General features: G+C 35.0%; 1 protein-coding gene across 1 annotated transcript in view; it reads right to left on the reverse strand.

Moving 5' to 3' along the window:
- The window catches only part of NIPBL (NIPBL cohesin loading factor), a 202,673-nt gene that overhangs the window by 55,237 nt on the left and 131,028 nt on the right, over positions 1–16,408 (reverse strand). Inside the window, exons 11-16 of the mRNA XM_021700498.2 lie at positions 10,578–10,760; positions 5,955–6,152; positions 5,634–5,705; positions 5,456–5,545; positions 3,628–3,731; positions 1,214–1,300 (exon numbers count right to left, since the gene is read on the reverse strand). Of these exons, the coding sequence (XP_021556173.1) occupies positions 1,214–1,300; positions 3,628–3,731; positions 5,456–5,545; positions 5,634–5,705; positions 5,955–6,152; positions 10,578–10,760 (734 nt within the window). The remainder of the gene's footprint in view (positions 1–1,213; positions 1,301–3,627; positions 3,732–5,455; positions 5,546–5,633; positions 5,706–5,954; positions 6,153–10,577; positions 10,761–16,408) is intronic.

The following is a 16,408-nucleotide window of genomic DNA, read 5'->3' on the forward strand; positions in this document are numbered from 1 at the left end:
GTTAATAGTGGTTATTGCTAGATGAGAATATGGACCTTTTTGAGCTTGTGGTTTGGAAATTTTCTGCAATAAGGAAAATTCAGTAACTTAAAACTTTTCCAAATTCTTATCTCATTTTAATGCCCATAAGTATTAATGTTCGTATTCATTAATGGTAGAGCTATCAAGATCAATTCAAATATACATATGATTTTCAAAGTCTGCTACAATGCTAAGAAGGAAGATTCCAGACAATTTACTTTTATCAGTTTATAAACCATTACATTATGTTGCTACTGTTTTTGACATAAAGGTACTAAAATATATTAACAGTTGCTGTTAATGTTTATTGAGAACTTAATATATGGAAACATTGTTAAGCACTGTACATGAATTAAATTATTTAATACTTTCAATGACCATTTGAACTAGGTATAAAAATGGTATAGAGGTGCCTGGGTGGTTTAGTCAGTTAAGCGTCTACGTTCCGCTCAGGTCATGATCTCAGGGTCCTGGGATCAAGCCCCACGATGGGCCCCCTGCTCAGGTGGGAGTCTGCTACCCCCTCTCCCTTTGTCCCTCCCTCCACTCGTGTGTGCTCTCTCTCGCAAATAAATAAAATCTTTTTTTTTTTTTAAAGATTTTATTTATTTATTTGACAGAGACAGAGATAGCGAGAGCAGGAACACAAGCAGCGGGAGAGGGAGAGCAGGCTTCCCGCCGAGGAGGGAACCCGATGTGGTACTCGATCCCAGGACCCTGGGATCATGACCTGAGCCGAAGGCAGACGCTTAACGACTGAGCCACCCAGGCGCCCCATAAATAAAATCTTAAAACAAAAAAAAAGGTATATAAGGATTACTGTTTTAGGATACACTATAAGGTTTCTATTTAATTCTCCAGGAAGGTCAAGAAAAAGAATTACTATCATTTCATAAATGAAAAAAATATTTTAAACACAATCATACACAAGGAAGAGCATAATGTAAAATTAAAGAACAGTCCTGTAAATTGAAATGAATTTACATCTGTTGTCTGTTTAGGTCAAAGCTGTGAATCAACAATGTAATTTTGAATTACTAAAAGTGTAATTTAGTAGCACTGCTAATGAATGTAACAAGCTCAAAAAAAAAAATGAAATTTGAGATTTCCCCTATAAATCAGAGTTCTTTTGAAAAAACTTGTATCTTAACAATAGTAAAGGTAAAATTAACAATATGGATCTTGAACTTACATGATTTAACAAAGTGGAAAGCTTTGACCCATCTTGAATATTCTTCTCCAAGATATTTAGGACTTTCACAGTTTTGTCAGTGGAAAGCTAAAATAGCAACATATATATATATATTTAATCAATAATTGGTAAGAGTGATAAATTATTCAAGAAACATGTACAATTATCACCTTTGGGCTACAGAACATAAAACATTACCACCCGCTTAAAGAGTGGGAAAATTTTCCCACTTAGATTCTCTACTTAAATCTGAATTATGTAGAGAATTAATCACTTGTTTCTGAAAGACAGAAAAGCAAACACAGAATGGGCACATATGCACACTACTAACTCAACTCTTACAATATAGCTAGTCAAGATTTAGTTTGTTCTGATACCTGGCTCCCTGTTCTTGTGGCAGTGATACTGAACATGCATATGAACACACACACACACACACACACACACACACACACACACTCTCTCTCTAAGTTTTCATCTGTTGATTTAATTATGCTATGGTTTCCACACTACAGTGTTATTCAGCAGGTGTCTTAAAATTCAAGGTGGTATTACGAATGAAGCATAAAACTGTAAATGATAAAAGTTACAAATGTAAAGTAACACCTTTTTTTTTTTTCAGAAGAAATCTTTCTTATTTTAAAAAGTATCTCCTATTTCATTTCTTAGAAAGGATGCTTTCTCTACCTAAAATATTAGTAGTCAATTTAAAGGTTCTGCTAGGAGGCAACTATTACTCATATTCTCCTGATTGAACAGGTCTCCTTTTAGACTACTAGCATGCAACTAGGACTCTCAACCAAATCAGCCAGAAGAGTCAAAAGGAAGGATCAGTAGAGTAACTGACATTAAGTACATTTTGTTTATTTATGCTGGAGTATAGAAACAAGTTCCCCCAAATACTGCTTTAGATAATTTCATAACAGATTAAACTACTGAGACTTTTGGTAAACTTTCCATACTTTGAAAATACTCAGCAAATTCACCTTGTGAAATTGAAATATTAGCTATATATAATTATGGAATTTATGAAATAAAACCTAGGATTGGCAGTGTCACTTCAAAAAATTGATGCCATTTTCCTACACAAAAAATAAATCAATATATCCCTCACTGCATATAGTAATATCATTGTGAACTAACAGCACATTAATTATTGGTTAACTATGTGATATGTCTGGCTTTAAAAATCAAATTCAGGGGCCCCTGGGTGGCTCAGTCCTTAGGCGTCTGCCTTTGGCTCGGGTCGTGATCCCAAGGTCCTGGGATCAAGTCCTGCGTTGGGCTCCCTGCTCAGCAGGAAGCCTGCTTCTCCCTCTCACACTCCCCCTGCTCGTGTTCCCTCTACTGCTGTCTCTCTCTCTGTGTCAAATAAATAAATACAATCTTTAAAAATCAAATTCATAGAAACCTTTGTGCACTGTTGGTGAGAATGTAAAACGGTGCACCCACTATGGAAAACAGTATGGAGGGTCCTCAAAAACCTAAAAATAGAACCACCATAAGATCCATCAATTCCACTTCTGGGAATATATCTGAAGGAAAAGAAAACACTAACTTAAAAAGATATATGCACGCCCATGTTCACTGCATGATTATTTACAATAGCCAAGACATGAAAGCATCCAAAGTGTCCACTGATGGATGAACGGACAAAGAAAATACAACGTGTACACACACACACACACACACACACACACACACACACATATATACACAAAATGTCAGTGAAATATCTTGCCATAAAAAAAAGGAAATCTTGCCATTTGTGACAACATGATTAGTCCTTGAGGGCATTATGCTAAGAGTAATAAGTCAGACAAAGACAAATGCCATATAATCTCACTTACATGTGGAATCTAAAACCACTACTAACAAACAACCAATCAAACACATAGACACAGAGAACAGATGGGTGGTTGCCACAGGGGTTGGGGATAGGGGCTAAGGTGGGTGAAGATGGTCAAAAGGTACAAATTTCCTGTTATAAGTAAGTCCTCAGGATGTAATGTACAGCATGGTGACTACAGTTAAACTATCCTGCATATCTGAAAGTTCCTAAGAGAGTAGAACTTAAAAGTTCTCATCACAGAAAAAAAAAATGTAACTATGTGTGATGATGGATGTTAACTAGATTTACTGTTGTGATCATTTTGCAGTATATACAAATATCAACTGGTTATGAAACACGAAACTAATATAACTTGTATGCAATATGATTTTCTTTAGAATAATTTACAGAATACTTCTTTGAGTCTTGTTTTTTAAAAAAGAAATAGTTCAGTTAAACTCTCAGAAGGCAACCATAAACTGTGTTCATTATTATTTATGTAATCTTTGTAATTTACCTTGAAAACTTTAATTTCAAATATTAGACCTTAAGTAAATATATAAATTTTTCTTTAGTGAGATACCTTATCCATTATACCCATTGCTTTAATTTTAGCAGATTCACTGCCGAGTTCATTAAGCTGATGTTTTCCTAAAAGAAGTTCCTGAGGAATTTCATCATCATCACCTAAAAAACCAAACCAAACAGTTTAGGTACAATAAATAGCTCAAAATAGTAAGCTTAACTTTTTAATAAAATTTCTGGACACACAAAGAAATACAAACAAACTAAACAAATAACAACCTAAGAGGCTTCAGTTAACCTCAAGCAAACCCTGAATGAAAGGACAGGGATTAAAATGAGAGTTCTGACTAAGATGGGAGGAGGAAATAGATCTCTTATCTTCACTACTTTAGATATACTGTTGACCCTTCTCAACCAAGCTCTCTGCTCCACAGAGTATGGACTACATCAACAGTCTCCCATCCCCTCTGGCTTCTGTTTGGGTTCAGCTAGGGGGGTTCCCTGTCAGAAGATCAAAGAGAAGGAGAGTGAGGTCAGGGTATTTATATCCCTCACTCCTTCCTTGTAAGGTCTCCTCAGGCTGCCTATGTTCTCTGACCAAAAGGTTACTGCTTTTTTTCAAGGGAGTCTACATTATTTTCCCTACAGAATGAGTTCTGGTAACTTCTCTTTACCCTTGTTCCTTTCGGAGTAGGGATGGTAATAGTTCCATGGCTGTTAACCCCAGATTCTGGCACCATCTGTCCCCAACTCTGTAACTGGTCTCTTTGTAAATAAGTCCTCCTCAAATTATCCTAATTTGAGAGTGCTATCTGTCTTAATGTTGGGATTCTGTTGGGATCTTAAATGACATGGAAGACAGTTTCTCAGCACACAATTGGTATGCCAAATAATGGAGAAATGCATTAATGATACTTTGTGACTTCCACAAAACAAATACTTTTAAAATAAAGGGTAATATAATATAAAGGGTAATGTAACTTTTAAGACATTTTCAAATAGGTGGACTGATATCAAAATTATTGTATATTATATGGCTTTTGTATAAATCAGGCACTAGTGTTTTTACCAGCTGAAGGTGGCATGGAATTGTTGAGAGTAGCTCTAAATACTGTAAGCAGTGTTACATTTTTGTATTTAAAGATATGATCTTTACATATTATTATAAAAGGAATATATTAATATATTAATCCTATTGTATTCTAATTGGTTTACTATCTTGTTTTCCGTATTAGATTCTGTATTACTTAAAGCCAGGGGCTGGGGTATTTATCTTTGCATCTCTAGCACTTAATATACTGCTGACAAAGAGTAAGTATTCAATAAATACTGTCTATAATAAATGAGCAGATGCATGGGTTCCTATTTCTGCATCCTTGCTCATATTAGTACTCTCCTTACCTAGCACCTACTCATGTCTCATCTGAATAAAGGTTTCTTTAATTATTATCACCTACTTTGGTAGCTGCGTTCTCAGGATTCCAAAGACACTATCAATAATACCTGATTATTACATTAAAGTTTTCAGTTTCTTGATAACGTAGACTACACTTGAGGGGTGCCTGGGTGGCTCAGTCAGTTAAGCATCTGCCTTCAGCTCAGGTCACGATCCCAGGGTCCTGGGATCGAGTCCCACATCAGGCTCTCTGCTCAGCGGGGAGTCTGTCTGTTTCTCAAATAAATAATCTTTAAAGCAAAACAAAACAAAACAACCAAATAAACATAGACTACACTTGACTCTACAACTAGATTTTAAGTTTCTAGAGAGCAAAGACCATCCCTCTGTATGCACTAGAGAATTGGCAGAAAGCTAAATACATAGGTAAATATATTTAAAACTGACTTTATATTTAGACGTAAATAAATATATCTTAAAATGATTTTACCAAATGCAGTAAAATCCATATCTTCTAAATTATCCAAAATATTCTCTATTGAGGCTGTGAATCTCTTAAAAGTTGAAGAATCCATCATTTCTACAACAGAAAAAAATAAAAACTTATCACATTACATGTAGAAAACTGAAGTTGAAGACTATGAACAAAGACAAACTAAAAATGTTACCTTCAGGTGTTAGTTTTGGTTCATAAGCTTTCCTCTTCTTCTGTTTTTCTTTTTTCTTCATTTTTCTAGCAACTAAAATAAACATAAAGAAATACTGAAATACAGGAATGACAACTTAAAATAGTTCTATTTTTGCTTCTAGTTTCCTCCAGAACATTAAATACTTAAACAATAACCACTGCCATTCCAAACTAAATATATACTTCTGTCTTAACAAATAGCTGTTAATTAACTCATAAAAAGGTATCAAATATTCTTCAAAGTTAAAGACCTAAATTTAAAGCAGCTTATGTAAGAAATCCGTTGACACTGATGAATTACCCTCACTAAGGCTGGGAGGAGGAGAATAATCTTCCATGTCAGAATCTGATGGGCTTCGGTTTCGATAACGACCACCACCCGAACTCCTTCTTCCTTCATGAGAGTGGCCACTTCTCCTATGATCCCCAGAGCTTCTTCTGTCACGCTCTTCATATTCCCATGCTTTATCATCATCTTTTTTATGTCGTTTCCTAGAGGCTAGAAGCAAATCCCCATGACAAATAATTTACCTCATTTAAAAAGACTATTAAAACTTGTATGCACTTCACAAATGAACCACATGGGGGAAAATCATTGTGTGGGTCTAGGAAATGGAGTCATTCTGTTTAATCAGAAATATAAATTATGGTATAGAAATGGTATCACTTATTTTAGCATTATCCTATTATTTTAGATTTAAAGATTTCTACATGAATTTGGTTTGCTAATAAATAGGAATGTTCTGGGAATTAAACAGGGCTCATTTCAAAGAAAGGTATTCAGTGAGTCAGTAAAGATAATATCTAACCATCAGGATTAATTAAGGCATGTAAAACAATCTTCATCTAGGATTTGGATGAAAAACAGAAACACCTTAAAGCATATGAATTACTGATGGGGAGCAGGGCTTGGGGGAAAAGTAAACTTTTGAGAAAGTGCTATAGAATATGGAGTAATCATGTATACCAACAATGAAAAGCCAAGTTAAGCCCAAAACTTAGGTATAAAGTCAAAAGACTGATAATCTAACATCACAGACCTACAGAGATAGAATAAATCTGTACAGTTGTAAATACTCATATATTGAATTCAGTTCTCCAACAATGTACTTGCTTAAACCCAAGGAGAAAAGCTTTTTAAGCTTATACATGCTACATAAACATATTTATATATGTTACCTTCAGTTCCTTCCCCAACCTTCCAAGGGTCTAAGCATTCCATTAAATACACCAGTACTGACAGGAACTTCCAGGCAGAACTGGCAAACAGATTTCATCTGACACATCAACTCTGATCAACTGGTAATAGCTGCCTAGAGCATTATATTTCCCCCAAGAAAGCATCATATTTCAACAAGAAAGACTGATTAGAGATGTCTGTCTTGTGAGAGCTTGAGGGCAGTAGAAGTGACAAATATTTACCATACCTGCTCTAGGGTGTACCACCACCAACTTAAAACTAGGATAGAGAACTGATGTGTCCTGTATCTTGGCATCTTGTTTTGACCACTTGTTGGTGACAATGAAATACTTTCCAGTCTGTTGAACTAAATCTGACTCCCCTGCTTTCTTTGAACTGGCTTCTATTTAGAATTCCTAACTATGATCAATACCCAAATACTTAAAACTCTTGGTGAGTCCCCTTAAAGCCTTAGATTTAAGGATGCTAACCTCTGGCCCATGCACTCTATCTATGCTTGTGCTGGTGCCTTTAGGTGGATAAGCAATGTCTGTACCCTGGCTAATCTTACCCTTACATGCTGCCTTAGCTACTCCTATTCAAGAATCTAGTTTGGTTTCTGGTTCTGGACCCTTCTGTCCAATCTACTGACAGCATAGCAGAAAAAGATAATTTTGTTTCCTCTACTTTTTGGTCATAGGCTTGGCATAGCAAGATAGTTCATAAAAAAAGACAAACGTAAGTGCATATATTTAAATCTCCAATGATTTTCTTCGTAATTAGGCATAAATCTGACATGAAATATGAGGAAGAAGTAGGACTCCCCCCCCTTTACAATTAGGGTATGCCCCAGTACATTCTCTTAGTGAGAGGCTGCCTTATAAACTAATAGGAGGGGTGTGTGTGTGTGTGTGTGCGCGCATGTTTGTGTCAGAGAAACAGGTCATTTATGTAACATTCACTAAATATTTTTTCAACAAGTACTAAAATACCTACTAAATATGAGAAATAACAATAAGTTTGTTCAGAAATGTGCAGAAAGTAGTATTCTATGATCTAAAATATGACTGACTTAGCCTTTCTGAATTTTAATTTCTTAAGAAATCCATTTCAAGCATTCAATTCTATGATTAGAAAATGCTTGAAAAATCTTACAATTGTTAGCAAGAACATACAATATACTGTATTGGTGGTAATTTTTATAGGCCTTGAAAATTTTGTTTCACATTCATTAAACTTTAGGAAATTTGGATAAAAATAGGATGGCAAATTAGAAAAAACCCCACCCAACTTCTATGATACAGTGTGTTGTAATAAGGCTATCAGGATCCCAATTCACTGTTACTAGTTTGTTCTTTCTCTATTGCCCTCATAACCCTGAAAGAAGTAGGGGAGGAGCTCAGCAGACAGGTAAAATATGCCTTGAGTGTCTTCCACCTTCCCTTTCTAAATTTTACCTACATTGCTCCTTAGCTTATGTCTTCCCTCCTCCTTCTCCAGCAACCCAATGACCTTGTACTTGTGTTATGGCTACCCATATCTATGTGGCCCAACTTTCAAAGTCACCCCCCCTCAACCCTTCCCCCATCCTTCAATAAAACAATTGTCTTAGTTTTAGATTTTTAGGAAATCAATTTGATTAAACTGCAGTAAAACCTTAAGTTTCAAAAAGTCTCTCAAAGCAGCATAATGCTTGTGCTTATGTTCTCATAATACTTCTACATTTTGTACTACACTGTATCTTCACTACATTGTTTTTGTCATGGTGTAATGACAATTTGGTTGTTTATGTCAACAACCAACTGAAATTCTTTCATCTCTCAAATCAGTGCCTCTGAGTCAATTTTTCTATAGTTACTTGTATAGAAATAAACTAAGAAAAACAGGAAGCTACTCTGAGGTCTCTTGAAAAATCCAGAGAAACTTCTTGTGCCTAGCAGGTTGAAACTGAGGTTCTCCAACTAATATCAGCTTCCAATATACTTGGGAATAGATGTAACAGGATCCATGGCTTTAAGATGACAGTGTATGCTCCCATAAGATGAAACGACAGCTCTCATAATAGAAAGCAAGGAAAAGAATAGTGACTGCACTGATGACAAGCATAAGGCATGTGTGGCTCTCTCCCCTATTTTACACTTGGTGGGTATTTCTGATTATGCTATCCTTTCTACTAACTGTGAGGTAGCTTCAAAATTCTCATCAGTTTAGCACTGCAGGGAGACACTCTCAGTTAAATGGAGTTGAAGTGTGATTTGAAACCAATCTGCAACTAAGGAACTCCTCCTTCTTAGCTATTCCCTTTAGAAATGGGTGATGTTTTGGGTACGGGGGAGAAGGAGGAAGAGTGAAGGAGAGGCATGTATATAAAGGGGAGTGAGTTTCTGGGCCACCAGATCTCCTTTCTCCTCTCCCTTTCCAGAGCATATGTTCCCATATGACCAAAATGTTTGATTATAATAAAAAAGTATTAACTTAAGCCATTGAAATATATTGCATGTAAATACATCTCATGATAATAACAAGTTATAACAATTATACATATAATTAAATATGTCAGATTAACTTTGCTCTATATTTTATTTCAATTTTAAAACTTTGTTCATATTTGTTCAGTATTCATAGTCTACTCCTCATAGCTCAAGAGCTCACAATTTAAAGAAGATCAGAGTAAATGAACATTGAAAACTTTGGAGGAGGTGAAGGATTTCCATCAGCAATATACATTTAAAATTGGCAGCATGCATCTGTCCTTCCTGCCCTTGCTTGTCACACCTCAATCTATGGAAACTAGGTGGAAAAGGTAGAACACACTGGTGGTCTTCCCACTTCTTTTGGTCATAATGACTAAGTCAGTTGGCACACAAGTGAAGATCTCCCATAGTCTGTTTCCACTGAATGCCGTTTAAGTCAAACAAGGTTGCTGACCCCTCTTGGCTAGGCTCAATTCTCTTGCTCCAGAAGAAGGAAGATAGGGATAAAAGAGAAGAACTTTTTCAGTGGACCAGTAGGAAGACAGGCGAGGTATAGCAAGTCTAGTGCAAAGACAGGTGATCACAGTGTTGTAGAGAGGTAGCTGTGTAGTGAAGAAGCCAGCTCTGGAAAACAGTGAAACAAGGGAGGAATTCCAGGACACAGGTGGGCAAAAAGGAGAAGCCAGGTCCAAACCACACAGATAACTGGCAATGTGGCTAATCCGTTCATAATTTAGTGATAGTATGGTTTTAAATATTTCTTCACCTGGCTATCTCCTATGTGTCCTTCAAGACTCAAGTGTCACCTCTTCCAGTAAGTATTCCCTGAACCCCCAAGTATAATTCTGATGCCAATCCAATGTGGTCCCATAGCACCCTGGATTTACTTATTATCACTGTACTTTTCTCACTGTGCTACAACTGTTTACATAATTCCCCCCATTAGACTGAAGGCTCTTCAAAGACAGGGGCCACATCTTATTTGTATTTTTATTCTCAGTGCCTAACATATATAGTAGGAGCTCAATAAATGTTTGCTAAATACAGACACGTACCTGTGTTATTTGACACTAATTATAGCTCATAAAATTTTTTTTCTTGGTGCCAACTGATCTCATCTTTTGCACATTTTTTAAGTATAAAGAAAAAAAAACTCGCTATACTATGTTATTAAGATCACTGTACTCTTCCTAACCCCCCAAATTATGAATGAGACAAACATAACAATCTGCTTAATTCTAAGATAATAATAAAGTTATGTGATACTTACATTCAAAAGCTTCATCACTATCATTATCTTCATCTGAACTGATTTCAGCATATTTTGGCTTTTCATTAACTGTGCTACGCTTGCGTTTATTCATTTTCACACGTTCACAAAGTGGCATGGTGGATTCAATTTCTGCCAGAAGTTCGGGGGGTAATTCTTTTAACACTGATTGATCTATACTACCTATTAATGAAAGGTAAGAAAAGAATTTAAATCTGAAGATAAAAGGGAAATTTTAACTAAATTAGCACAATAAAAATGAAATATTAGTATTTATATAAGTTTTCTAAGTCAGCTTTGTATTTTAATAAAACACGTATTTAAAATTCTAACAGGTTTCACCCTAAACTGACAATGCAGTTTTTATACATATATCATTATATAATAACTTAAAAAACATAAAAAGGGTAGTTATATCATCCATTTTTGATATAATGCCTTCATTTGTGTGTATGGACTAAAACTTTCTAAAACCAGAGATCCGCCGGCATTATCCAGTCTATATGTAGTAAGGGATTCATCTCGCATTCTTGGTAGCACCCAAATTTGTTTTACAGAGGTCTGGACCAGTTAGTTTGAAAGTAATACTATCTCTCAGTGCAAATTTGAAGAGTTGGAAGACACTTATCATACCCTTCTCTTCCTCTATGCTCTTGGTTGTATACTGTGGCTGGGACAAGAGTTTTATAACTTTTACCTATCACTGTCTATTTGAGAGGCATGGTAATGCCTTTAGTATTACAAAGAACTTCCTCAAATAGATAAACCAATATATGCATTAAAGTGAAGAGAATAAAAACATGAAAGGCAGGATAAATAAAAATATATTAAATGTAAATGTCTATAATTAAAAATAGTAAATTCAAGTTTGTTAGGAAATAAGTTCATATTTTCCCATGAAAGACTAAGACAGGATAAAAATATACCAACATAGTAACATTAACATATTTACTACTTAATCCTACACACATATACACAAATACACGAACAGTTGCTATGAAGAAACAAATTCTTAACACCCTACTGAGAGCTTAAAAACAAAGAAGTAGCAAAAGCTATTTATTCAGGATAATTTGTCCTTGATGACTATTAAAGATGACAATTTTAAATTACTTACCCTTGTAAATCTCTGAGTGGAAGTATAAAAATGATGTCTTACCTGCTAAATTTTAGAAATTGGGAGCAAGGAGTACCGTAGTGGTTTATAGCAGGGAATATTAGTAACTATAATCAACCTTAACACTATAACATTTGAATGATAATAGTACTTATGTAAAGGATACAAATAAATCATGACAAAAATGAATGGGTACTGATTAAGACACTTTCAAAGCCTCAATATATAATCCCAATAATTTAAGAATATAAAACATAAATTATTAATCTCGATGGAGGAATAATCCTTTTTTATTCTTTGTGGAACTTTTAGTCAACATCATGAAGGCATTATTTCAGTTAACTTTTACTCCTTTATTTTTCTAAGGACACACATAGCAAAAATTTTACCCAACAAAGATGTAATACTTGTGACTGGTAATATTCCAAAGACTTCACTGCTGAGAATCCTGACATACTAATGTTGAGTGTACTTATCTGTGTCACTTTCAAATCATGCAACATTACTCTGTGCTGGCTTTCTTAATTCAACTGTATTTTATCAGTGATGTCCCCTTTTTAGAATATTGATACAGGTAAAAGAAAGCAACTTTAGCTTTGGATTGTCCACACATTCAGCCCCAAGGTAAACACATTATGCACCTCATTTAAAATTCCTTAATGTCTTGGGGTGCCTGGGTGGCTCAGTCTGCTAAGCATCCAACTCTTGATTTAGGATCAGGTCATGATCTCAGGGTCCTGAGACTGAGCCCCACACTGGGCTCCACGCTGAGTGTGGAGCCTGCTTGGGATTCTCTCTCTCCTTATGCCCCTCCCTTTCTCTTAAAAAAAAAAAAGGTCCTTAATGTCTTGAAGACCTCTAATTAAATGTGTTTTTTTGATAGAAGGATCATGTTTTCTAGTATTTATCTCCCCTTTCCACATGACCTATAATATTTAGTATGTATATGTTAATGGTTAATAAATGCTTTTTGATTGCCTGTCATTCATAATTTCCTATGATCACTTACAAGTGTACTTCTTGTATAGTTTCTGAATTACTATATTTTATAGGCAAATGAAGACATTTCCCAAATTTTAAGAAATGAAACTGCTTTCTTTTTTGTACTACCTAAAATGTTATAAACCTTTTTGGGTATTTAAATATAGACAACCCAAAGTATTTGGCCCTTAGTCCATCATGAAATTTTTTAGAAAGGAGATTTCTCTGATTATGTTCTGCTTAGACTAAATTCCCATTCTCAGAGACATATACTGACCTGATACTAATATCCCAGAATTATAATATACAGATAATATACAAAAATAATCAAGGGTCAATATATGTATTGGTACTTGTACTCTCTTTACAATGGTTTATTATATCCCCAGAGCAAGGAGTCTGCTCTCTTCTTTCTCTCTTTAAAAAAAAAAAAATCCTCACAACAGCCAGACACAGAAAACTTACATCATATATTTCATAAAGCAGGCATCAAAGTTTATTCATTGTAATTTATCATCTCTTATTCCCTAAATTAAAAAGAATGCTATCAAATTTAAGAGCTTTTGTATTCTGTAGATCATTTTAACGTCTGTATAACTCTGAAAGTTACAGCAACATAATTCAAAGACCAAATGTTTAATTTCTGAAGATGACCCAACTTAAAGAAAAAAAAATCCAGCAATGTGGGGTAATGTCTCTCAATGTACCATCCTCCAAAAGTAAACCCTCTTTCATTTTGAATAGAAACACCTATTCCACAGGTTTATGCATTTTCTGAATTAAACCACCTTTCTTCCTTTTAGTAAAACACTTTATAAACTGATTCAGCCAGGTCCCTTGATTACAAAGGTTAAGAGATAAAATATTTGACTTTCCTATACTCACAATCAGCGTGTTTAATACATTATCAAGGATTGAATAACTGACTCAGCTTCAACTGATATGAATAAACAGTGAATACCTCAAATGGTGCCTATGACGTACTTGGTTATGTTCTTTCCCGTGAATTAGGAAATAATCTTTTAAATGAAAAAATAATGTCTATTTCTCAACACAATGATTTTATAAGTTATTGTTGTTTGTGGAGTTATTTGTTCTTAAAAACTTCAGATTGCTCGTACTTTATGATTATCTTTCTCACCTCATTTCTCCCATCCCAGTTACTTTATTCTCTAAATCAGGTGTTTGAATTACCATAAAATTTTAAGTTATTGGCTTGAGAGGATAATGTTATTTGGTCACAATTTTGTGAAGTACTACACTTTCAGCTTTTGTAGATATATAATAGACACAGCACACCTCTATTTTCTAGCTCTCATAAGGCTGAACTTAGGAGAGCTATACTATCTAAAATTTAGCACATCTAGAAGCATAGATGTGCCTACATTTATTAATCTTGGATTCAAGTACAAATCACTCCTATTAGCACAATGAGCAGATTATTAAAACCAGACTACTAAAAGTCTGAGAGTCACTAATCTGATAACTAAAAATGTGTGTTAAGTGAAAAACCCCAAGATTAAAATAAACCACCTCAATTAATGAACTCTTTAGGACTGAAGATTCAGACAATGGAAACCACTCATATTCATGAGTGGTTTCAAACCATGAAACTCACATAAACCTCCAAATTATGTAAGTCATAAAAAACATCTTAGGTATAATGTAGTTAAGTGACAATTCTTAGAATAACCTACACAAATTACAGGGGAGTAGCATCAAATGGATCTTTAATGAGAGGCAAAAGAAAATAAAAATTTTGTAGTGTATGTTGTCAATCGGCCCATCTTGTGACCCTACGTGGGTTAATATGGTTTGAAGATACATATTTTTTGGTGGAAATGGTTCCTAAATGCAAGCCTACGTCTTTATTTGAAGCCACTGTTAAGAAGTACAACCAAGGAGCATAAACTGCAGATTACATAGCCCTGAAATATGGTAACAGTTGGGAGGTATAAACAAAAAGCAGCAACCTAAAGAGAAATAGTAAAAAAAAATGTGTGGTTCAACTATGAGACCAGACATTGAATGTTCCTTTCACAGGGACCCCAAGGTTATAACCTGATGGCAGTACTAGGGGTAAAGAGGAAGCCTGTGCCAAATCCTCCGTGAATAAAGGGATATGGAAGATTGGTGTCAAAAGTTTTGAGGACTCTGAGAAACAAACTGAGGGTGTTAGAGGCGAGGGGGGTGGGGGGATGGGTTAGCCTGGTGATGGGTATTAAGGAGGGCACGTACTGAATGGAGCACTGGGTGTTATACGAAAACAATGAAGCGTGCATCACTACATCAAAAACTAATGATGTACTGTATGGTGACTAACGTAACATAACATTAAAAAAAAAAAGTTTTGAGGACACAAAACAATGACCTTAGGGGAAGAACTCTGACATGTGTATTTTAGCAATTATAGTTGATCCCTAAACAACACAGGTTTGAACTGCATGGGTCCACTTCTATGCCAAATTTTTTTTTTCATACAGTATAGTTCTGTAAAAGTATTTTCTTTTCCTTATGATTTTCTTAATAACACTTTTTCTCTAGCTTACTTCATTGTAAGAGTACAGTATATATGTAACATACAAAATATGTATTAGTCGACTTTATGTTATTTTTAAGGCTTCCTAGTCAACATCAGGCTATCAGTAAATTTGGGAGGAGTCAAGAGTTATACATGGATTTTTGACTGTGTGTTGGAGGGTGAGTGCCCCTAGCCTCCATGTTGTTCAAGCATCAACTGTACTTGGAAGGAGCAATAGCAAACTAGGAGAAAGGAGAGTCTATTTTTAGTGCTAAGGCTCCTTCACTGAATGAAAATGAGGGAAGTGAAACTCACAGCTTTCTACTGTAGATGTTAACAGTCATCAGGGTAATAAGAAGGGAGGATCTGTTTATAACTGAGGATGAAGTCTTAATTTAAGGGAAGAGACCATCAGGTAGACTACCTCCCCTAGAAGAAAAGAGTCAGGAAATAGAGAGGTTTGCTTTTTTTGTAATGGTTTAGGATAAATGAAGTCATGCATAATGAGATAATCTGGTATAAAGTCGCCTTAATTTTGATAAGAGGCAAAGAGACCCCAGGTACTGGCTGAAGGCCTAATAATGCTTATTCAGGATTCTAAAAAAATTTTTAAAAAAAGATTTTTTTTTAAGGAAAGACTAGTAGTTGAACTCATCTTTGGCTAGGGAGGGGTGGTCAGGGTCAAATCTGCAGCTATTCTCTTTCTCATAGTCTTTGAGAAATACAGAAACTAATGCAAAGAACCATTATATAATCACTACACAAAGAATGTTACAACCTAAGAACTGGCAAGTCTCCTTTTCAATGTTAAGCAGCAATTTTTAAGTTGCAGGTTATGGCCCATAAGCATCTTGTGAAATCAGTTTTGTGGGTCTTGACTAGCAGTTGTTTTAAAATGAAAGTGAAAATGTCAGTTTTTTGCTTGTAGTACAGCGACTGTTAATATGTGCCTGTATGTGTGCATTAGGTCACAACATGCATTTTATTTCTTAGGGCACAATCACAAAAGTTTTAAAGTCTTTTATGTTTTATGGTTGCCAGTCCTTTCAAAATAGTTGAGTCAATTCAAATTGAAAAGGTCCTTCTAGGTTAATCAAACTCAATGTGTGGACTCTTCCTACTGTTTAAGCTATAGGTTCGATTAAAGATAAAGAATAATTTGAATAAAACGTTTAAAATTAAATTGATTTTACTCATTATAAGTTGATAGGA

Source organism: Neomonachus schauinslandi, chromosome 7 (genome assembly GCF_002201575.2).
Source record: "Neomonachus schauinslandi chromosome 7, ASM220157v2, whole genome shotgun sequence".
Classification (NCBI taxonomy): domain Eukaryota; kingdom Metazoa; phylum Chordata; class Mammalia; order Carnivora; family Phocidae; genus Neomonachus; species Neomonachus schauinslandi.